Source organism: Lepisosteus oculatus, chromosome 5 (assembly GCF_040954835.1).
Source record: "Lepisosteus oculatus isolate fLepOcu1 chromosome 5, fLepOcu1.hap2, whole genome shotgun sequence".
Classification (NCBI taxonomy): Eukaryota; Metazoa; Chordata; class Actinopteri; order Semionotiformes; family Lepisosteidae; genus Lepisosteus; species Lepisosteus oculatus.
In genome coordinates, this window is record NC_090700.1 from 16,703,575 (window position 1) to 16,728,796 (window position 25,222).

General features: G+C 37.9%; 1 protein-coding gene across 4 annotated transcripts; it reads right to left on the bottom strand.

The window, feature by feature from the left end:
- Positions 1 to 1,806: 1,806 nt before the first annotated feature.
- On the bottom strand, positions 1,807 to 25,159 carry proser1 (proline and serine rich 1). Of its 4 annotated transcripts, XM_015342011.2 has the most exons (13): positions 24,624 to 25,159; positions 23,856 to 23,921; positions 22,643 to 22,711; positions 22,034 to 22,128; positions 21,380 to 21,473; positions 19,667 to 19,777; positions 18,200 to 18,283; positions 18,037 to 18,115; positions 15,758 to 15,850; positions 13,880 to 13,921; positions 10,318 to 11,926; positions 6,625 to 6,769; positions 1,807 to 5,043 (listed from the first exon to the last, which is right to left on the bottom strand). In XM_015342011.2, the coding sequence occupies exons 1-13, from the start codon at positions 24,666 to 24,668 to the stop codon at positions 4,918 to 4,920; spliced, it is 2,658 nt and encodes an 885-aa protein (XP_015197497.2). In that variant the 5' UTR covers positions 24,669 to 25,159; the 3' UTR covers positions 1,807 to 4,917. The 4 variants fall into 4 exon arrangements, with proteins under 4 accessions (XP_015197497.2, XP_015197498.2, XP_006628291.2 ...); XM_015342012.2 differs by lacking the exon at positions 15,758 to 15,850; XM_006628228.3 differs by lacking the exon at positions 13,880 to 13,921.
- Between the last annotated feature and the right edge of the window lie 63 nt (positions 25,160 to 25,222).

Sequence of the window (25,222 nt, forward strand, 5' to 3'; positions counted from 1 at the left end):
GACACATGGGTTAAAACTCCTACTCATTTCAAGGGATGCCCGAGATATTTCCTGACCACAGGAAGACAGGACCTTGGTTTGACATCTCATCCAAAGGACAGCCCCCTTTTTTATAGTATATTGTACCTATCGCTATACTGGGGCATTAGGATCCACATAGACCACAGGGTGAGCGCCCCTTACTGGTCCCTCTAACACGTCTTCCAGCAGCAGCCTTAGCTTTCCCAGGAGGTCTCCCATCCAAGTACTGGTCAGGCTCACACCATCTTAGCTTCAGTAGGTTCCCAGTTGTGAGTTGCAGGGTGTTGTAGAGATATGATTGGTGATTTCAGATTAGGTGGATTCATTATCAATAACTTATTTGATGCTTTTAGACAAAGTAATTTACAGGGTGTATATCATTTGTTTCAGTTAAGTAATTAATGATGTGGCACTAAATGGAACAGCAACATTGAGCAATTAAGAATTGTAATTTTTCCAGTGATCTAACTGGATCTTTCTAAGGTGAACAGTTATGCAATTCACAAACCATTCATACCTTTGCTTTTTATTACTCCAGTCTAAACCATGCTGATAACCTCAAAGAGTTTCCTGACACTTACGATTGCACAATCCAACCACACCTTTTTTCCATTCTGTGTTGAGTGTCACGTGGAGCTCCACACAGATTCTCTGCATCGACAGTAAACTTGGCAAAAACAGATTTAAGACAGAAAAAACGTTTGAAAGTTACCTAAGATTTACTACTACTATCATGTGTTTGATAAACAAAAATAGAGCTCGGCAAGATCCCCCTTTTTTTCAGCTGCTTTTCTCCAGAAATTTTTGCCTCTTCTTATTGAGAGCTGTGGTTTAACTTGAACTTAGCTTTAGGAAAGTTAGCGCCATAAAGACATTTTAGGAATTATGACTGCATTGTGCTTCACCACTACAAAGAGCCAGTAGACCCACAGGTCAGTAATCTGCCTTCTACCTTCCTACAGTGACAAACTATTAAATTTGTAATTTGATGCTGATAAAAAATGCTTACCAAAGAGCTGGTTTAAAATGAGTACAATCACTGCATTTATCTTGTGCACTGAAATAAGGGCTTATACATTTTGACCTTGTTAAAAAGATTAACAGACCAAGAGAAAATGTGGTAGCATATATGGAACAACAGCAATTCTCACATGAGTTATCCAAAATACCTCAAATAAAGGAATGAAATGAAAGGAAATTGCTAAAAATAACTCCCGATTTCAATATTTTTGTTTGGAGGAGAAAACACCATGCAGTGATCAAAGATCAAGAAATACAAAATCAAAGAGGATGAAATGTTATGAACAGCTCTCTGCTGCATTTCCTCCCGATATATAAACATTGTCATACAAAATGCGAACTAAAATATTTGTTCTTATCCAGTGATCAAAATAACTTACTGGATGAAAATCATTTTTTGTTACAGTGAGATTGAGAAGCCAGGATATTTCACCTGAAACCTGGTAGTTTGTGGATTATGGAATAATATATTGATTTTGTAAATTCCCTTGTTTTTTTCTGGTCTGTTTGTAGTTTAACTTTTACATGTCTTTTGCACTTTGTGTAATATTCTAACCCCACCTCTTATTTTGACTCAATAAATATGGGTCAGTTTGAGCCGTGCTGACACAGGGCCCAGCTCTAGAGCATGGTTACAACTGTACAGTGCCATCATAAAATAAAAAGGCAGTTGCACAACATGTACAAAGAGGATACATTTTCCATTACAGGGCTGTGACACGTTTTGATGTGCTTTGGGTGATAACACAAAACAAACAGTCTTAATCCATTAGCAAGCACTCATTATTGTTTTATTACATACATTTGAAACATTTCTACAAAAAGAGGTTCAGCAGTTTTTCAGTTCAGTAAGGAGTTACACAGCAGTTATATCTTTTCATTTGTAAAGGTCTCTCAGGTTTCCAGTAAAATCTGTTTACCCCACACTACAAAGTAAAAGTAATAAGTAAAAATAGGACATACTAAACAGGTTGAAAGATAAAACACATAAAAGTGATCTTATTACATTCAGTTCTATACTTTTAAGGATTCAAGAAGGACTTACCCGAGGACTGAGCGGTTTAATTAATGAGCAGTTGAGACACTGATCTGGCTTAATGTGCTATAAAGATGAGGATATAGGAACCCCCCCTCCCCCCATCAGTAGGAATGAGCCAAGAAGCTACTGCAAAGATGATATTACAGTGGAGAGAGAGGTGACAAAATGACAAATGCGGGGAACAGAGCTTTTTTGACCCATATTTTACCTTCCTTGGCCAAATCAGAGAAATTATAAACAAAAAGTGAAGTATAATCAGTGGGAATACAAACTGAGGTATTATATTGTAACTAAAGCTTCTCTGAGATTCACACATCAACTAAACACAAACAGACACCAAGGTTTGTTTATTCATTGCTTCGGTTTTACAACATGATAGGAAAGTAGGAGTCAGAATTTCCACAAGTTTTTTTCTTAGAAGCTGGTCATTTAAAAAAAATGTATCTGTTATTCATTGCCACATAGCCTATGGCACAAGTCACAACAGATGGTGTGAGATTAAAAAATCCTGATGGATATTTTACTGTACACCATAATCAATTTAAAAATGTTTTGTGCATTTATATACAGTATAAAAAGTGAACACAACGTTGTCAATGATACTGTTTCGCGGTGAAAAGCACTGTACGTTAATTCAGTTTGAATTAATTTACTGCAGAAAAAGTACTTGTACACTGAGTGACAGTGACAAACACTCTAACAGAAATACTATAATTGAATTGAAACCAGATTTTGTAGATTGTGTTAAAATATTAAATCACAAACGTCCTAAACAACCTACAAAAATCTGAACTACGCGCAAATGCATCTACATCAGTGGTCTCCAGTCCTTGGTCTACAGAATGTTCTGTTTCTGAATTCCAATCAAGCTCTCAATAACTGGCTTTAACCAAGCCAGTTTGTTGACTTTTTCAAGTGACTTATGTATACATAAGTATAACTACAGTATTTATTGGACAGGTGTTTATTTTACCACATATTCCAAATAAAAAGAAACAGGAACTGAAAAATTTCTCAAATACTGGAATTAGCCCAGAGAAGAGCAACTAGATAGAGTCCCAGGTTTCAGAGAGAAAGTCACACACTAACAGGCTTAAGTACTGTATCTGAACCTTTTGAGTACAAATTTTAGAAGACCATTTCGAACCAAGAACAGGAGGCACGTTACTCAAAAGACCATGGAAAGTATAGAGAGAAACTGTGGGATGATCACTGTTATCAATTATCTGTTAAATACCAAATGGGTTAGACAGGCTGAATGGTCTCTCATTTACAACTGTTCTTGTGTATTTTTGTGATCTAAGAACAAGGACATTCAAGAGTGAAATGGGAAAAACAATTACAACATGCCACTACATGCTGGTATCTGTCAACTCTGTTCACTACAGTATATAGGTGTGTGGGAGTTATGTTTCTGGGCACAGATTGTAAAACTGTTGCTTAAATGTTTGCAAAGATGTTGTTTATGCTGCTACATTGTCCTAGTTCTCCTATCACAAATCACAAATATTATCCTTTAGTGTAACCAGTAAAATGAACATCATGAACTGTATGAGCTAAACAGGGAATACTAAGCAAAGCTCATTTATAACCAAGAATGTAAGGTTCTACTACAAATCCAATATTCAAATGTGGGTGCAAGATGCAGATTTTTTCCTCTGTTTTTTTGTCAGACATTAGGAGGCTGCTTGTACTTCATTCACAGCTGGAGTTAATTTCACCGCCCACAACACAAAGATTTCACATAAAAAATATCTTTTAAGAATGCACGGGTGCGTACTTTATGTACATACAGCCATAGAAAACATGCCTCTTTCACAGTGCTATGAAAAGGATTAAAATATGTAAATATATACAGTTTAACCAATCATAACAGGTACAAAAGAAAATAAGACTTGCGATAATAAGTTTCATAGCTTTATCAGTAATTGCTAGTGCACACCATTTCATTAAAAGTAATCCTATTTAATTTATTTACCTTTGACAGTATGGGATACTGTATGTTTAGTCAAAACCATACTCTGTATTATAATAATGAATAAAAATCTAGTCTGCTCTGCAATCTTGTAGACTAACAAAAAAACCCAAGGTACACTACACAATGTGCATATATACACAAACACACATACCTGTACACTGTGGATTATTATTTTCTTTGCCTGAATGTGATCCCATCATTTTCAAATAGTTATAAAGATTTACTGAACAACTGTCCTCATTTTATCAAATTATTTGCACAACAGAACTTACAAAAGTAAGTTTAATTTAAAAACATCATCAGGAAATCATCCTATAAATCTTTTCAGTTAAAATTGAAAACTCTTTTGTAGGTGTTACCCTAATGTAAGGTAGCTGTAAACATTCAAAAATTAACATCTACTATACCCAACACCCTTTCTGAAAACTTCCTCTTCATCAAGAGAGCTCTCTCCCTCTCTCGAGTGTTAGGCAATGTAAATGCACGAATGCCCTCCTACTCAAGTGTAGAAATGATCAAACAGCATTTTGAATTTCACCAACAAGTTGGCTCTACTCTTTCTGCACTGTGCTGTGTGTATATTCAGTAAGTCAAGGTCAAGCACTATATATTCTTGAAGTCAAGGTTGATAACTGTATCTTCCATAATTCCAAGTTGAACACTGTATATTTCATAAGTCAAAGCTGATCACTGTATATTCCAGTAATCATAATTAACCACTATGTATTTCTTAAGTCAAAGTCAAGCACTATATTTTCAAATTCAAGGCTGATCACTATATACAGTATTCTTGATGTCAACGGTGATCACTGTATATGCTTGATGTTAATTGCTATGGATTCCTGATATTAAAACTTTATCACTGCCATCCTAGTTGGGGGTGGAGACCAGGCTGGAGGGTAAATGGGGTTCCTGGTGCTGAAGGATAGTTGGTAAAGCCATTTGGTTGTGCCGGAAAGCTCTCCAAAGCAGAGGCTGAATGTGCCTGAAACATCATAAATGGAATGTTTTAGTTCATTTGATAAATGATTTGTGAAAGTCCACTTCATACAGTCGCGATACCTTTTAATCTGGACATGGGGATTCTTAAACAAGCTGGAAAGACTTGTCAGCGTTTTGAAAATTCAGTTTCCCAGTAAAAGAAAAAAAAATCTTCTGCCACATCTAGATGGTATTTTAATTTCTCACTTCATGGGCTTGCTGTCACCGCTATACTTGGACTTCACAGTACTGCTTTATGTGTATGATGTACTGTACATCATTGTCAAACTGCACTTTTTTTTTAAAAAAAGAGAATTGTCAATTATTTGTTGCTATACCCTTGCAACTAAGAACTTCCAAATGAGTGTTTTTTATGACTTGGCTGAAGCCTATGACTGCACACATGACTTTGGAATGTGAAGTGTTGGCTGACACCTATGACTTGCGCACTGGAGAAACTGCCACTTTTTAACTCATCACACGCAACCTAGCCCCACCCTGAAAGTTCAGCTCCGAATGGGGACATGTGTGTCCCTTGCTGACAGCACAGCAGGCCTGCAAGTTCCCAGGAGGCCAAAGGGAGCCGTTTTATCGCTGAGAGAATGCTGGCTGACTAATCTTACTCTCCTTGGACATCGCTTGAAGCAATTTGGTCACAATCAGTTAATGACATGACCCAGGCTTGACCACGCAAGTTGTTCTACTCAGTATTCGACTGTTTAACTTTGTTGCAGATCCGTGTGGTTTTATATTGACTCCATTAGTCAAAGCTGAATTGCTTGGATAAACGGACAAAACATCTGGGTTAAGATACCCTGATGTCAACAGTTCTTCACCTAATTATGTAGAGAGTTATAGCACACTTGGGAGGAACTGAGATTACAGTACAGACTCAATATTTCCCACTCCTTGGATTCTCATACCAAGTGTCTCTGTAATGAAGTCAAATTGCTTAGTAAGTGTCCGTTGTGAGTTAGTTACAAATCATAAAGCTCATTTTGTAATGAACAAAGCAAGATATGAACCCAGGCACTAAGATTGGAAAAGCTAAAAAAAGCTTAATAATCTAGTATGTTATGCAATCACAGTAATATAATTCACTGTTAGGGGCTGCGATAAGCATTGGGATAACAAATAAAATTAATTGAGAACTTACACTCCAAGTTCAAAGTATAGCTTTTAAGGTCTTATGGGCAAAACCTCCTCAATAAAAAGCAAACAATTTTTCCACACTTTGTTTACGGATCCTATTTTGTTTGTGAAAGTCTCGCTCTTTGAATGACTGGCAAACACTGAAGTCTCTCTACAGAAATCATGCAGAATGACTTGCTCAGCTGCAAGAATGTTGGCCCTGATTGTCACTGCACCTGGTCAATCTCCTTGCAGCGGCTGGAAGTGATTCAACCTAAATTTTCTATCCTTGCAAAACACAGCTTAAGCAGCAATTAAACATTTTGACATTATTTGCATATCACTCCGAACATTACATCAAAACATCTGGCAAACAAAAGTAATGGCACTTTGTTTTTGGAGGACTGAGATCTTTAATTCTTTTGAAGCTTTGCTGAGGACTTGAGTTCAATACCTGCAACAGTGCTGACTGCACTGCAGAATTGTGAAGACCAGACAGAGCAGCTGGAGATGCGCTCGGAGAGAAGCTAGGAATGGCTGGGAAGGACAGAAGCCCTGGGAATGCAGCACCACCTGCAGGCTGCAGACCAGTTGTCAACCTGCAGAAAAGGCAAAGCACATTTACGTTGCGTCTCCCGAAGTCTACATTGAGGAAGAATGAAGAGCTGCTACATCAGTATCTCTCAAGGAACCTAGACACACATTAAGGAGGTCTTAATTCACTTTAAGGAAAAAAAGGAACACGTGAAGGGTTACAGGTGAAAGAAAACAGCTCCTAGTTGGTTACAAGAGTCTCACACTGAGAGACTGGTAAACTTTCCCACCTACCTCTGTAGTCACACCCTTTATCTTGTCTGTCCTTTTGTCCAAATTGTCCCAAAGATAAGAGATATTTGTGATATTGACCTACAATTTTATTATCATAAAGCTTTGTTATTTGATGTCTGTATACAGTATCCATTTCTTCAGTGACATTGTTTTAGAAATATGAAATCTGTAAATCACTCTGATTACTGAAATGCTGTACTTAGTTCTCCCCTTTTACAAGTCTGGTCATCTTCGACAGCTGAACTAAAATAAACTCACCCTTTTTAAAACACTCTCTGATTCCTTCAAGTGTTCCTCTCCATTGTATATACCTGAGCCTAGCTGTACAGCGCTGGAACGCTGTGGCCTAGTAGATCCCACTCAGCTTTATAATGGACACATCTATAGGGCACGTCTATAGAGCTGCTCTAGCTTTTGCCAGATCTTCCTATATGTCAGATACAATCAGCTCTGGACTACAAGATCATAAAGTGCCCTTCTTTGTTATTAACAATCTCATTAAACCCAATGACAAATCTGCTCTTTCCCGATCTCTGTCTTAAATTCATGCAATTCTTTTAACCCAAAATTGATGCTATAAATCTGTGATTATCTGAATCAAGCATTAGCCTTATACTGGATTCAGACAATATTTGAGTCCTAGCTTTTCCACTGACATTCTGTACAAGATGTTTCTGAATTTAGCTCAGCTAATTCAGATCAACTTACAAAAATTATTAACAGCTGCAAAATAACTTCCTGTTGCTTAAATCCCATCCCTTCCTCTTTACTGTAAGCTTGCCTGCCAGACATCTGCCTGTTAATTGTCAATAACATCAACAGTTCCTTTTCCATGGGTGTGGTCCCTACTGCTTTAAAGACTGCATCAATCACTCCTATCCTAAAAAAGCCTGGCTTGAATTCTGATACTGTATAGCGATGAACTACAGACCAATTTCTAATTTAACATTCCTATTTAAGGTTTTAGAACATGTGGTTGCACATCAATTACAGGCTTACATTATAATTAATGATTTGTTTGAACCATTCCAGTCTGGTTTTTGCTCTAGTCATAACACTGAAACTGCTCTCGTCAGGGTTATGAATGATTTACTTACAACATCTCTCTTAAGGGCTACAAGTATCCTCATGCTCATTAAACTTAGTGTGGCTTTTGATATACTTAATCATTCAGTGTTGCTCAATCGCTTACAAAATGTCCTTGTCTATCAATGGTACTGTCTTTAACTGATCCTGCTCTTCTCTGAATAGCAAGCAGCATTTTGTTTCCCTTGGTCCTTCTGCATCCTTCATGGCCCCATATTCTGTTTGACAGTCAATCACGGTGTGCCACAGGGTTCAGTTTTGGGCCCACTACTTTTTTAAATATATGTTTTCTCTTATTCAGATTATATGCAAACATGGTCTTCAGTTCCATTGTTATGCAGATGAAACTCAGATTTATGCTAAAATGTCTTCCCCTTCTGATCTCCCACCTCCATTACTTATCTCTTCTTTGCATGACATGAAATGCCCTGAAGCTAAGCAAATGTCACCCGGCCAGACTGGAGTGCTTTACGGTAATGGTGGATGTCTTTTCCATTCATGCATTAGCCGTAGTAGGGAATGTGGAAGTCATGCTTGTTCCTCTCCTGTCTTTGAGCTCCATGTTAAAAATTTGATTGTGACATTTTTTTTCACCTTAGAAATATTGCCCACACTTGGCAATTTCTATCAATGGAACAAGTAATAGGTTTATTCCATGCTGAAAAAAAGAAGAAAGAGAACACAACGTTTCGGCCGTGGAGCCTTCTTCAGGTGTGACACCTGAAGAAGGCTCCACGGCCGAAACGTTGTGTTCTCTTTCTTCTTTTTTTCAGCATGGAATAAACCTATTACTTGTTCCTTTGCAGCCTACGCATGCTGACGCAGCTACCCACCTGAATTTCTATCAATGTCTGTCTTTACACTATGGGTACCCTTGCACTCTCCTCAGTAATTTACAGTATGTCTAAAACTTTGTAAGCTAGACTTTAAAACTCACACTAGACCTTGGGAACATATTACTCCTATGCTTAAATCTATACATTGTTTGCCTATAAAGTCACACATTCAATACAAGATCTTGTCACTGACTCTCTGAACTCCTAAGTGTTTACAATCCTTCCTATAGGCTCTGTTCATGTGAGGCTGGTCCTTTGCTCACTGTACCCAGGGTTAAATCTTGGACTTTTGGTGACCATGCTTTTCTGTCACTGCTCCTTTATTATGGAATGCTCTTCCTCCAACTCTACAAAGACACTCTCTTGTTTACTTGTTACCTAATTATTCAACCACTTGATTACCCCCTTAATTGTACCAGGTAAAGTAGAAGTTCATTTATTATTTCATATACACTGTCTATTAATTAGCAATTTAATATTTCATACACCACTGTGTCTCAAAAAACATTCTTGGGAAATATAGACTCTCTTGGTTATTTAGGAAAATACCAGTTTTGATTAACCAAGGGTATTATGATGAAAAACAGTAATTCCCATAATTATCCTGGAGGGTCAAAAAAATATTTTCTCAGCACTGTGAATAGCCTGCACGTAAATAGCATTATACACAAACAAAGGGATTCTAAGGAAAGCATTAAAAATTGTGGGCTTGTTAAAAGGATTTTTTCACTGCTGCCAAGGGCATGGGTATTAATAACATCTCCCCTATATTCCTGTACTATCGGACTGTATTATCTAGTTTTTCGGTTTGTATGGAAATATGAAATTATAGGTAACATTATAGCTTATAACATGATGTCCAACACATGTGGTCCAAAACTTATGTACTGATGTGGGAAACAATACAATTTGTGTGTACATTTATGCAACTTAATGTCAGTGTGTGTATAAAGGTCCCCTTGCAAAAAACACAGCCCTAGGATTAAAACCATTTAAGTACAAACACTGATAATAAACTAGCTCAACCTCTGTCCTCAGAATTAATTTGTGCTGACACAAACAGATGATAGCAATAATTCAGCTGAGTTTTTCTGGAAGTGAACCGTACTGGTTACTTGCTGCTGCATTAATCAAAGAATGTACTGGAATTTGTGTGGCCTTTGTGTTAACCCATTCAAATGGGTAGTTGAGGATTATGTCTTCGTTTTGTGATCAGGCTTATTAAATTTAGACTTTAAACTATGGGACCTAAAGGACAACATCAGCTGAGGCATTAAATATATAAGGAGAATAATAGTATATAAGTTAGGTACTGTAAGTTTCAATAACCAATGAGAAGCAACACCTGCAAGTAGCAACACCTACAAGTTTTATTAACTAATAAAAGACATACTTACCCAGCCTGAGCGACCAAAGCAGGATTGAAGTTGGAGCTGAAAGCTGAGGCGAAGCCAGGGAGCACGGGGGCCGAAGAGGGCGCTGCTGCCGCCGCCGCCGCCGCTACTGCTGCAGCCTGCAAGGGGGCCACAGTAGCCACGGAGGAGGCCTGCCCCGGGAGCCCCATGAAGGAGGAGAGAACAGGGCTGCCGGCGGGGCTGTTGGAGGCGGCAAAACCGGGGAAGGCAGCGTTTCCTGAGCCTAGGGGACCAGGGGCCAGGCCGGGGAAGATGGAGGACACAGGGGTGGAAAGGCCCAGGCCGAAGGGGGAGAGGGAGGCGGCAGCGGAGGGAGGTAGGCCCGAGTACATGGCAGAGGAAGTGGCGGAGGCCTGGGCAGAGGAGGATGAAGCCGAGGGGTTGGAGGTGAGGGAAACTGGGAGAGAGGGAGCACCAGGGAAGCCAGAATGTCCGGATAAGGCCGCAGTGACAGCCGCGAGGGTAGCTGGGTTTGCCCCAGGCTGCGTTCCCAGGGCAGACAGACCCTGCAATCCAGCCATTGCCATGGAGTTGGTGAGTGTGGCTTGGACAGAAGCAGAGGAGTGGTTGAGGCCTAGTGACCGGTTGAGAGCCAGGGCAGCAGAATTGGGCATCACCAGCGAGCTGAGTGAAGGAGTACTGGAGCGCGATGGACCCTTGAACGCAGAGGGCACGGGGCTGCTGCTGCTGCTGCTGTTGCTGCTGCTGCTGCCACCACTTTGCCTTGCTAGAACTCCCACATGCTGCTCCAAGATCCCACTGGCTCCATAAAGGGGGTTGACAGCCCCTGCTAGGTTGACAGTTATATTCTGGGAATGCATGGCTGAAGGTTTAGGTGTGGGAGTGGTGGCTGAGGCCTGGCTGGAGAAAACTGGCATCCCAGGAGTGGAGGAACCTTGGGGTGTAGGGGTGGCAGAGGGGGTGTAGCTCCGGATGACAGACTGGGACTGGGCAGGACTGGCGGCAGGAGGAGGGAGCACTGAGAAGGAAGAGGGCACTTGTGCATCGGATGAAGGGAAGCCCTTGAAAACAGAAGTGGGAATTCCCAGAGATCCAGATGGGGAAGGATCAGCTGAGCCTAGGGTGGAGGGAGGGAGCTGATTCTGAGGGGAGAAAGTATGGGGTACAGAGATGGAGGAGCCCTTAGGGGTTAGGGTGACAGAAGGGGTGGCAGATCTGGACATGCCAGAGGTATAGGAGCCATTGGGGACTGTGGTAACACAGGGGGTCCCAGAGGGGGTGTGGGACTTAATGACAGAAGGGGTAGGGGTCAAGGAGGGAGAGATTCCAGGAAACCCTTGAGGGATAGGGGTGGAATGCCCGCTGGGGCTTGGGGTTAGTTGGGGCGAAGCAGTTAGGGGAGGCCCCTTGATGACAGAAGGAGCAGAGGTGCTGGTGCAGGGAGAGGGCAGGGGCACAGGCACTAGCCCTGGGAAGACGGGGGCGATGGGGGTGGTCGGAGGAGGCTGGCCAGAGGGTGTGTGAGCCGGTACTGGGGTGACAGGGGTAGGAGGATTAGAGCCATGGGGAGAGAATGTGGTGCTAGGGGCGCTGGAGGTGTGGCTCTGCTGGCTGGCTGATCGTGATAGAGCTGGACACAAAAATGAGAAAAACAAAGTGTTAATATATGGATATATGGAATTACTGACAAAGTGTTGAATATGGTACAGGTGACCATTTTCCTCAAATATGTAAACTTTTTGTTTTTCACTAAATTCTAACAACACAGATTGGAAATACTTTTACATAAAACGTTGAGAAATATCGCCACCCCGTGGCCCAACCTAGAATCATGCTTTTGTAAAAAACATTAAATTGCATTGTTTACCTCAACCTGCTAATTTAGAAAATATATTTTGCTTTACATTGACTATTTATAAATCCTTGTGTACTCCAATTTGTGATTACTGTTATTATTACTTACCAGTGACAGTAGTGATGATTGGTAGCCCACTCCACAAAATAACAACAATCACTAATGACTTTTTTATTGTCAGCAATAATAATAATAAAACTTATTTTCTAAACCAACTACCCTTAAATTAAGTATGGGAAGTGAGCCTGTACATTCTCTACAAAGCTTGAGCACAAGTACCACCATACCACCAACCAAGATAAAAAAATACTACCAAGGCTTCACAAAGACACAATTATAGAGAGCAGTACTGGTCAAATCAAAACAAATGAACACTGCTGGCAGTAGAAAGCAGAGATCTCAGCTGTGCACAACAAGATGTCAGCCACCATGCAAACAGAAATTCAGCATTAGTCCGCAAAGCCATTTCACATCCAGCAGAGACAGAAGGAAATATTACTCCTCGCAAACTTGATTATGAAAGAAAAAGTTATATCTGAATTTGTGTGCTAATCTTGTGCTTTGTTGTCTTTTGACACTGTGGTACCCTTTTCTGATACACTATTCTATACTCTGGTAAACTTTTCTATTTATGGAGCTTTTTGTCTGCTGTAATGAATTCCACTGCACTTTGTGCAGCTAAGCTGCCTAACACCGGCATATGTGCAGAAATACCGAGTCCCAGAGACCAACTGTATCCAGTATCCCTCTCCAGGTATTGTGTAGTAAAATTAGCAGTGCATCACACATTGTCTTAATGTAGCTCTCTTGATAAACAATGACTGCAAACACCTCCTGATGCAAAGCAAACAATACTACATTGTGAAACGATATGAAGTTTTATTTCTCTGCTTTCTATTAGATTTCAATGAACTAGTAAAATAATATCTTGTTCAGGTACTGTACCATTTTATTCTGTCTATATGCAGGATACATTTGTGGTCCTTACATTTATTTTAACAGATTGCTTGGGTAGAGTGCAAAACCTTGTGCTGTGTGGAACTGGAATTCGCAATTGGGCAATTCCTGTATAGGCTTCTGTTCATGATCATCTTATGTTACCTTACTGCTGTTAAGAATACTTACAATGCTATAAAACTAACTTAGGAAAATAAAACTAAATTCTGAAAATTAGTAACAAGAGAGGTTTTATGCTTTTGAATTTTGTGGCTTATCTTGTATCAGTCTATGGCACCTTTAAAGCAGGGATGGGCAACCCTTGTACTGGAAGGCAACAGGTCTTAAATCATCAATTTGTTAAAAAAGACTGGAATCAGAGGTATTGTTAATCAGACTATTAAGTTAAATAGTTATGTTACCTCTGGGATGGCCAGCTGTCGTCATTGAAAGTTACAAGGTGTTGATATTTTCATTTCAGTTGACCACTACAGTATTTAATGGAACAAACAATCTGCTTTTGTGGTCATAATGAAATTGCTACAAGTTATGTGGCTCTCTAGGACCAGGGTTGGTGACCCTGCTTTACAGTGAATTCAATCAATACGGGATTGTAAAGCAACACCAATGAAGTGATATTCAATCTAAAAATGACACTACCTGTAGCCATAAATGTCTCCGATGATACTTCATGTGGTCTGAGCTAAATGGGAAACAACATCTGAATGTCTTACATCCCCCATAGTAGTCTAGAATACTCCATCAATGGTAATTTCCAAAGAGGGGACTTACACTGAGGCTGTGTGGATTTGGGATTCGCACTGTCCTCTTTTTCTGTTCAGGAAAAAAAAGAATCTTCATAAAAAACTTCAGTCCAGATGTCAAATCAAATTAGTGTGGAAATCCAATTTAATGGCAACTAAACTCAATTAAGGGCAAATGCCAAGAAGAGTAGGAAATCACTTCTGGACAGTGAATCGTCATAACCAGGACCTTTGCCCTGCTTCTATATTCATTTTGATTTTAATCATTCCTTTTGGTTGCACATTTATACAAGTATTAGATCTGTAGAAAAACTAAAAAATGGTTTAGAACATTTTGAACTTCCTTTTCAGTATTATAAGTCAAGATGTTTGTTTAGTCATATACCTGTACTCCTTTATTCTTTTTTTCTACATAATCAACATACACTGCAGACGTGCTGTTTCTATCTTCTCACATTGGTGGATGACTACTGCTGCATAGCAAGCAAAAGTGAAGAGAAAAAACTGCAAAATGAATGTGAAAAAACTTGAAAAATGTGTTAAAAAAGCCTTTTGAAGCACTTAAAAGCAAGCTGTGAAAGTTAGGTGCAGATACAGTACAGAGTATGGTTTATACAGATTTTTCAAAGCTGTTTTGCTCTGTGTAGAATTTGCTCCTAATTTGCTGACAGTTATTTAAAAAAAATAAGGAAATGTCAATCAAGCAAGAGATAAATGTTTAGAAAGAAACATATACTGTTACAAAAGTCTGGAGATATGTTGCTTATTCATGTTGCTATTCATTAGCATTAGCAGTTTAGTGAGAGCACTGAACTGTTCCAACTGTCTGCATACGTGTGAGACTGTTGGCTCTGATATACAGTAGTACAGTGGACTTGTACTGAAAGCCAATATGCCACATGATTGCAGTATACTGTACATTTAATGGTCAATTTGTTAACTTTAAGGTTTGATTACTAAAATCTTTAAAACAATGCCCCATTACAGTGACATGGCACACTGTCTTTCTGATGAGAAATTAAAAGGCTGTCCTGACTACTTGGTCATTAAAGATCACAGGGCAGCATTTGGAAAATTAAGTATATCAACACCAGTATTCTGACTGAAAGTTCCATTTTGAGCTTACACAATCTGCTAAAAACTAATATCATATTTAACAAATATACTAGTCCATAATGTACTGTATATTATATCATTATTTTGCCAGTAGGTATCGGTAAAAAAAACATTCATAACACACACATTTTAATTTAAATAAAAAAATGGCTGCATGAAAGGATTGTTCAATTTTGTACTGCATGCATGGTATTATAAATACTTTTTAGAAGGCTCACCATCAGTCTATGCATGTGAAAGGGGCTAAAGACTTCTGCAAAGCAGTTTTTTTTACTTAAGTATACATTTTGAGATTTTAGCAGTTCTTTAGTTGATGGGTGAAAAAGGGGAGCAAATTCTGAACCTAAGCAAAACCACTTTGAAGGCTAGTCTGTTAACTGTTTGAAAGGCCTGTGGAGCATGGGGACACAGCACACAGTGTTCATAAACAGCAGTGTAAATTTATTATAGCCTCTCACTTCCTGAATTTAAATGGGACGCACATATGTCATGAAATAAGAACCGATCTACTGTCAAAATAGTGAAATCAGGATTTTACACCAGACTTGCAAAACATTAGAAACGTGGAACATATAGAAAAAAAATACAAAGTGCTAAAATAAACAGATTTATACTTTTGTCCAATTGAGAAAAGGTAGATTTACCAAGAATGATATATTCCACAAAACAGCTAGGAATAGCTAAACAGCTGGTAAAGCATTTGTAGTTTAGACCTGGTGCTATTTAAAAAGCAGCCACAGATTCCGCTAGCTGGCTTTGAAGCCATTACACTGGGAGCAGTATAGCGTACCTGCTGTGTTCTGAGTGGCACCATACGGAGGAGGGGGCACACTAGCAGTTATCACCCCCCCTACAGAAACCAGCCCTGCGTTATTATATGCACCTGGAAAGGTGAGGAAGAGCAGAAAGACCATATCAAAACATGCCAAACGTCACCTCTCCATTTAACCTAGCCTAAGAGGGGTTTTATGATGGACAATAACTGCTAGAAAGAGTTACAGTATATGTATTTCCAAGTATTACTAATTGCCTAGTGTAACCCAGCAAAAATAGCAGCAATATTGCAGTAGAAGTAACTACTGATATTTTAATGCAGATACTACAATTGTTATTTATTTATTGTATTTACCCATTAAGCAAAGGCCAAGCAGAAAAAATGACAAACCTACTTCTCACCATGCAATGAACATACTTCAAAAGCCTGTGAAATGCTTTGCATAAAACGATGAACTGGACAGCACATTTACAACAATTTAAACATTTGAAAGTCATTGCTCCAGTATGGTCAAAAGACAAGAAGAAATTAAGTCTAGGCACAGATTTCCATTGAGCAGGTCACTCAATTCATTTGCAATGGAGGAATCAGTTTTGTACTGTCAAGGAAATACAGTAAAGATTAGAGACCTATCAATCATGACCTTCTAGATATCACCTTGCTAATAACAAATTCCTAATCCAAGTACATGTAGTACCTTTAATATCTACTGCCTGCAATTTGATCAATAATCTTTTTTTCAGTGTGTTATACTGAAAGTAGAAATATACCACATCATAAGCTCGTTAAAAGAATACTGGAAAGTTACTTAAACAAAACCTACCTTTTCTAAATCCATATTCACCATCCTATTGAATCTTATTGCCAAAGGACAGATTCTCTAGTTTAGTTCTAATAATTGTTTCCATTACCTTGCAAGTAATAAAAGAGAGACCTATTTGTCTGCAATTACTAGGTTTTGTCACCCTTTTTGTGGATGGATCCTACATTAACAATTGACAAGTCTCAAGAAACTGTTAGAATAGTTTCAATGGCCTATTGTTTCAATGGCCTATGAATATCATTTCTAGTTTCTTGTATAATTGGAGATTTATCTTAACAGCTCCTAGTAACTAGACATGTCTGCCCATTTTATGCTAATGTTATTCGATATGGAAATGTGTCTTTTCTCAGTTGGAAGTATGTTATTTGTGCCTTCATTGAAAAAACTGAAATTTGAGTTAAACCTGAGTGAAAAATTAATTTGATACATTAGCCAAATCCGTGTCATCTCAGACACTTTAGTTCATTCAACTACATAATTTCTTTTTTGATTGCTTTATAAAGTGCTTCTTTTATTCTTATATTTTCTTAGTTTATTTATGCATGTGTACCACTGCATAAATGATTTTAATGTTCTTATCTATTTACTTTAAGCAGAAAGTCTTTAAAATATTACCAGTTATATATATCTACCCTATTCCATTCTACCCCTCCTGAGATCTGCCTATTTCCTTCATAGTCTACCTGGATAGTTTCAAAGTATACCATATTATGGTTGCAGTTCTCTAATCGTTCTTTCACTTTCATTTACCTCACTATACCACTTTTTGAAAACCCTAGATTAATACAAACATTCACACTAGTAGGTTTCCGACACACTGAGCAAGAAAGTGATCGATAGCCAAATCTACCAATTTCAGGTTTTGGTGCTGTAGCCTCCTTTAGTGCTACCCACTCTATGTGAGCTTAAAATCTCCCATGAAAACTACTTCTTCTTCCATTCATAATTCCCTGCTGTTATGGTGTAAGACTGAATTCGACTTTGCATCTGAATCAGTGGGTCTGTACCATACTCCCAAGACTATTTTGAATGTTTTTTTAAATTTTGATCATTAAGATTCTGAGACCGACAATTGATCTAGGTTAAGTTCATGTGTCTGAATACTCTTTTCCTGTCTGCTCAAAATGCAGTATATCCACTTGTGTTACATTAGTTGCTACAGCATTCTGTTAGTCATGGGTCAAGTACTATTACATCATTATGGCATGTTCATATTGGTGCTTCAGTGTTGTTCCTAATACCATTAAGGAATGGATTTTTAAGTGCCCAGCTTTGATATGTTATTTTTCCCTGGAGCTTTTTCCCCCAGTGAAGCTTGTTTTCATATGTTCTTTACATTCCACCCCTTAATCCACCCTTAAACTCGTTTGAGTGCTGTTGAGCGGATTTCTGCGTGGATCCCTAACTGACGGGTGCCATGGTCATGGGAGTCAGTACATGAAAAAAGAAAACACAGGCAGACACGGCTTACTTGGAGCGATTGTGGCGTGGGGTCTGCATGGTGGTATGGGGTACGGCACGGGTTTATGAGGATTGTATGTAGACGGAGCCTGTGGAGGAACAAGAAAGAAAACGATAACATGGCCATCAGCACAGAATTTTGATATAAGCTGGGCCGTGGACTGAGTTCTTACTGGTTTATACGATCCAAGGATACGTGCTGCAATCCCCTTGCCTTCACTGTTATTGTCGTCATTTTCCTTTTTGGCTGGTGTTCCCTTTATTTACACACAGAAAAAGAAAATGAGAAAATGTAATCTTATGGCACTACACTTTAAAAAAAACAATTAAATCCTCTGCTGTTGTTCTGACTGAGAAACTCAAGAATAAAGGTTGTAAAAGCATATACTTCAGGGTAACATGGCTGAAGTCTACTGAAATTGACTCTGGTTCTGCAAAATACTAAGCAGCACAATCATGGGGTGATTTCTATTTCTTTATTTAGAAGGGCCAGTAGTTTTCTGATCATAGCTTTACATAGCTTTAGTTTTCTTTTCATAGTGATTACCCACTACAACTATCATACTAGTATAGAAAAAAAGGCAGACTACATTGATTAACTCTTTAAAATATTCACGGTCATCATTCACTTACTTTTTATGCTACTAACCTTTAGCCTGAAAGGAATATAAGGAATACTGCTCGTCATATAATTGATAACACTGCAAACCCAGTGATTTTCACACTAAAAAATCCTTTATTGGCTGAACAACATGGAGACTTCAAAGATAATTTTCAATGTTTTTAACTGCAAAATAGCATGTGCTGTCTGTACAAGGTAAATATTTATCAAGGGACTATGTCAGTATGAGAAATAAAATTGATTTATCTATATAGATACATTTGTCACTTGACTACAGTTTTGGAAATTGTGCATTTTCTACAGATACAAAGCAAATTTTGCTCTTTGGTAAAAAGCTTTGAAAGTCTTTCTGCCAATACTTCAAAAGCTAATAAAAAATAAGTTTAAAGAAGTTTCAAAATAATACTGATGTTTTACTTTTTTTTTGCCAGACATCTTAAACTAGTTAAAAACCTGAAAGCATAAATCCTTACCATCGTTGATAGGAGAAACTATGCCATTAATTTATACATACAATACAAAGGGCCAAGAAAAATGTAGTTTCAGGATAGCTTCAGTTTGAATGACATGCCAACAAATCCAACAAAAACAAAACTGCAGAATTACTGTATTGTTTTTCCATGATATAAAAATGACCATAAAGAAAGATTTCACCAGTGCGGATATTTATGATGAAGTGATGCTAAAAACTTCAACTGCCAATACAACTCGGTGATCTTCTTTAGAACGAATAGTGAAACATAAACCTTAGGACCCAGGTGGAAACTACATGGAAGAGCACATAAAACTGACATCAAGAGGCATTTCTATACCCCAAGAGTTGTATAAGAGTATGGAACAAGCTACCCAGCCAAATTATTAAAGCTGAGACTGTGGCCTTTTTCATGAAATGGCAGGATGAGATTCTTGGATGAATTACCTACTAATTACCAAATGGTCTACATAGGATGATGGCCTCTCATTTACAGTATAAGGGTTCTTACTGTATGTTCTTGTATGCTGTGCAGTATGTACTTACTGGGAACACGCCATTCAAGAGACTGGGTTTCCCCTGAGGGTACGGATTTCCTGGGATCATACCGCAGGATGAGATCATGGCTAAAGGAGCCTTGCAGCCAACTTTAGAAGCCTGCCAATGAACAAACCAGAGAAGCAAAATCAGCTACAATGAAACATCCTGTGCAAGTTAAGTTACCTTCACAGCATTTCCAACCATCTAACAAAAATGAATGAGAACAAAAAACAAGTCTGTTTTACCCATCTAGGTGAACTTCGTAATTCTGTAAGATTAGTTTTTTTAATTTATTTCCATTGTATGGTAATCTATTGCCAAGCATATACAGTATAATCCGTACAATATATACTGTATATATTGTAATACATATGTAATGTATAGAGAGTATTATCAAGTGTCTGGATATCTTTTTTTTGTTACTTACGTTTTATTGATTTTTTCTGAACATACAACAGTAATCAGAAATAAAAAAATCTCAAGTAATACAAACATAAATGAATCTGAAGTCTGTTATTTATCATTCTTTTGCATTTTGACAGATGGTTTAGTGCTGGGGAGAAAGGAGGGTGAAGAAAAAAAAAACTTCCAAAAACATAAAATGATTATCATTAGGTAATACAAATAACCCATCTCCCCAATGCCTCTCAAAAACCTCCTTCTGGAGTCTTAACTGAAGGGTTAATTTTTCCATTTCGTTAATCTCTGAAACAATGAAACAATAACAATCCAGTTTTCTTTGGTCGCGGGATGTCTTTATATCCATTTCTGTGTTATAGCTTTCTTGCTTGCTGCCAAAAATACTTTAAGCAAGTATTTATCTCCTCCCACAACCTCATCAGGCCGATTACCCAGATACAGAACTGAACAAGACTTTGAAATTTCTGAGCATAATATATCCTGAATCCGAGACCACAGTTCTTCACAATAAGATTGAATTCTTGGACACTGCCAAATTATATTGGAATGTCCTGCATCTCTATTACACACTCTCTCCAAGATGGCTGTGGCTTGTTTGGATATCATATACAGTATATATAAATATTCTTTGTTCAGAATTTTGAAGCAAGTACTGCTGGAAATACACCATTTAGTTATTTTCCTAGATATTATATCTGACACACGCATTCTTTCATATTTAAAGTGGCTAAATTATTTCAAAAGAAGCATTCACCAACCAGTATTCTCATTTCAGATGCACCTCTGGGAGATATCCCTAGTACACACCTGTGGGAAATTTTTAACCGGGGCCTAGACTTGATCAGCCCAGGTAAAAAACCTTCCCACCCTGACTTGGTAGGCAAACTGTACTTTAAATTATGGGAGGTCAGCACTGTGCTTCCTCCTTCTAACCTTAACCACATGGAAAAGTAAACAGTGCTTTACCTTCTTTAACCCAGAGGAGAGAAAGCCACTTCTCCCTTTTAAACCTATAGGCAACATAACCTTTCTCCTGTTTTAATCAAAACCTCAAAACTAGTCTGACTTCATGACTACCAGAGTAGAGCCTTCGGATGTGTGTTCATTCCAGTTTTTAGAGAAAAATGACTGAACACAGCTGTGGAAGATCTTACTCCTCGTGTCTCCTCTGCAAATGCCTGCACTTCCATTCCTCTCCAGATGGTCTCTGAGCCACATACTGTACAGTACCTACAGCCCAAATCAACACAGACACCACAAGGGCACAGTTGTGCACCTGACAGACTCACAACATCTTACTTGTTCTAAGATCCTACGGCAACGTTTCTTTTCAGACAGGTGAAATCGAAAGAGGTCCTCAATTGGACGGTAATTGTGGGCGTCAGAGATATTCCTGTAAAGATGACAATTTAATAAAAACATTCACAACTAGTATTTGTATCAATTATTATACAAACTATTTTTTCTGCTTGACACAACACGGAATCCTATCCTGGCAAAAGATCTGTCACTGTCTATACAAAAATATTCAGGGGTCACGTTTTTTTAAATCTCACTTTGAAACCTAATGTACAACAGTGGTTTATACAATACATGTGGATGTTTATACTGCTTATTAATTAAAATTTGACCACAACTGTGCTTTAGTTTGGAGTCTGACAGTTTCTTGACAGACATCTATGGTCTAGATTCTGAAAAGAGATAAAAGTAAATACCAATACTTCACAGTGTGATAGAAATTAAATATGAAATAACTAATCATTTTATTCATCACTGCTTCTAAGGTAAACAATGGGTTTTTGTTCACTGACTTATAGTTATAGTTATATTAGGTGTTTTCAAACAGTTGTAATAATATATAACTAGACTATATTTCTAGCTCCATTACATATCAGGACCTTGAGTCCCCCACATATGAACACCTAGCTTGTGCTACACAATCCTAGTACTTACAGTGCTATTAACTCCAGGACGATGAGTTTGTCTTTCGTAAAGGTCAAGCAGTTTAATATATTCACCACTTTGGTTGTAGGAACTGCAACCATTTTCTGAAATTACAAAGGGTGTGTGGAATGAGACTGGATTTACTTTTTAAAAATACTATAAAACCAATACACCAATAATTAACCATATTTCACTTTCAGTTTGTCATAATCATAGCTAATGAAGAAGTGGTTGAAGTCATAATGAAAAATCAGATTCTGTTTTTACTATATTTGACAGACATACCAAAACAAAATAGGGCACGCATTTCTAAAGGGGCAAACACTCACACCGTGTCCAATTTTCCCAGAAACCAATTAACCTACCAGTATGTTTTTGGACTGCGAGAGGAAACCGAAGCACCAGAAGGAAACCAATGCAAACACGGGGAGAACATACAAACTCCAGTTAGATAGCATCTCAGGTCCAGAACTGAACCCAGTGCCACAATGCTGCGAGGCAGCAATGCTAACCCTGTACCACCGTGCCACCCGAGATTTCAAAATCTTGGTTCTTAATTACTAGGTAAGTGATGAGAATTGGCCGGAAAAGCTGAAAAGATAAACTTGATAAACTTACATGTTGCAAGGCTTTCACAGCCTTTATCTGAGGTTCTGCCCATGAGAAATATTTCAACATCTCTGTCACCTGTGCAAAAAAGCAAAAACAAAACCTCACACGCTTACTTGATGACAAAACTGCTAAAGCCACTGACAGCAGCAACAAGGATTTTACATTATAAGAATGCTGATAAGTCCATGTTGTCATGCATTGAAAACATTTTTATATAAAGTAGTTCAGGTGGGGAGCTGCGTCAGCATGCGTAGGCTGCAAAGGAACAAGTAGTAGGTTTATTCCATGCTGGAAAAAAAGAAGAAAGAAAACACATTTCGGCCGTGGTGCCTTCTTCAGGTGTGAGGATCAAGTGTGAGCTTCAAGTGAAGGCTCCACGGCTGAAACGTTGCGTTTTCTTTCTTCTTTTCTTCAGCATGGAATAAACCAGGAACAATATTACTTGTTCATTTTTATATAAACGTTAAACATAATCCTCTATGGGAACAGAACACTCTTAATTATGGTTATGAGATACATTAGGGTCTCATATCTCCTGGTGTCCACCGTTTACTGTAAATGAGCTCTTAACTCAATGCAGAGAATAATTTAACAATCCACTACAACAGCCAACAATGAAATAGCAATTTCCTTTTTAAAACCACAATCAATCTTCACAAGTTGGCTGTAATGGCGGGACTGGACTAAAACACTGATGTGGACCAGCTAAATAAATTATAAGAAATAATTTCTGGGTCCTTATTAGCTCATGTATAAAAGACTATACCTGAGAGAGCTAGTTGAGCCATAAGGTCCAATTGTCATCAGTCTGTTTCATTAGCTGACTGTGACAAGGGTTACTTAAGTGTCAGGTGTCAGTACACAAATGACCAAGTGCCACTGGGTCTCTGTGGGTTTGAACTGGACAGGGTTACCTTAGCCTAATCCCAGGACCTAGCTTGACCCATAAGCTTGTAGATGTTTTACTACTCCAATGAGTACTAACTCTCATGCAAAAAACTATAGTTCTCACTGCTTTTCGAATGACAAGCAAAAATAGGAAAAGTATATGGGCTAGTCTATATATTAATCTTGTACAGTACAGGGGTAGCAACAGTATCTATGAACTGAAACATACTGTAATTGGTGATAGGTAATTGAAAAAATAGACTTTTCCATCATTTCAAACAAAGCAAAGATTAAAATTAGAAGTGAATAGACAATTGGTGCAGTACTTTACCTGTTCACTTGAGAAATATCCATGCACATGCTCAATGGCCTTAATCCTTTGCTCGGTCAGAACACACTAAGGGGGAAACATGTAAAGTTATCAGTATTCCAAAATTCTGCAACTTAACCTGCTTGTGACACCCTGCTAAATGTCATGGAAAATGTCCATGCATTTGAAATATCTGGAACACACATTAATACAGGGGTAGTCCACAATTCCACAGCTAGATTTTTGGACAATCAGCTCTTTTGATAGTTTAATTAACTGACAATTAGTTTATATTAGAACCTGTGAATTGAATGCACTAAAAGATCTAACACTAGACAACAGACTTACAGTACATACAGTTCTGTCAAACACAAGCTCCAGGCCTTTGTACAAACAGAAGTGATGAAGCATCATAATTTTTATTTTTAATATGAGAATGTTAAATACGATGCCTACACTTTTTTAAAAGTGAATTATTTTACTTAAAATTTGAATGCTCAAACAGAAGATGTTTATGGATGAAAAGCTATGTGTTGGCAATCAAAGACTAAAATACCGCATGATTATTCACTACCACGTCCATTCTTGGTAGCAATTAAAAATGTCTAGGATTAACATTGCTTACAGCATTGTGAAATAATAAAAAAAGTTTAAAATGCTGTGTATTTTTAAACTTTTTTTTAAATTCCTACTATTAGAATTTCTACTTCTGCAAATTCTGTTAAAAAATTATCTTTATCAGTCTCTATCAAATTACATTTTCAAACAAGAGTAGGAGGAAAAACATACCTTTCTGATTTCGTCCAGTACAATTTCAAAAGATTTCTTATCCATTTTTTATGTTTGATGTAAAATACTTGAAACGAACTACTAGGAAAGTCCTGTTATTTGTTCGTCTATGTTTGGGGTTAATACAATTATTATTTTTTTTAAATACACCTATGCATGTATCTTCAATTACCGTAAACGATTGTTAGAATGTACTTTATTTCAGCTAGCTAACTGTCGTAGTCTGTAAATTATGTCGAATCCGATCATCATCATAGAGTAAATAAATTGTAACGTAATATTTCATTTGCATTGGTCAAATTGTCCACATAGTCTATTGTGGGATTCGGGTTAGCCATTCATAGTAAGTATAAAAACAGCATTCCCTAAGAAAATATTAAGACAATTATCTTATATGGTCCACATTAACTAATCTTATATAAACTGCATTACGCTAAAATGCACATTAGCACCATTTTTATCATTATTGTGGACCAGAAACACAAAATACAAGACACAAACAAATCCTAAATAATTCCAAAGCATTTACTTCTTTTGTTAGGACCCACTACGTCAGCTTTTTTTACCCCTTTTAGATGGGGGTAACTCAGGGGGTATAC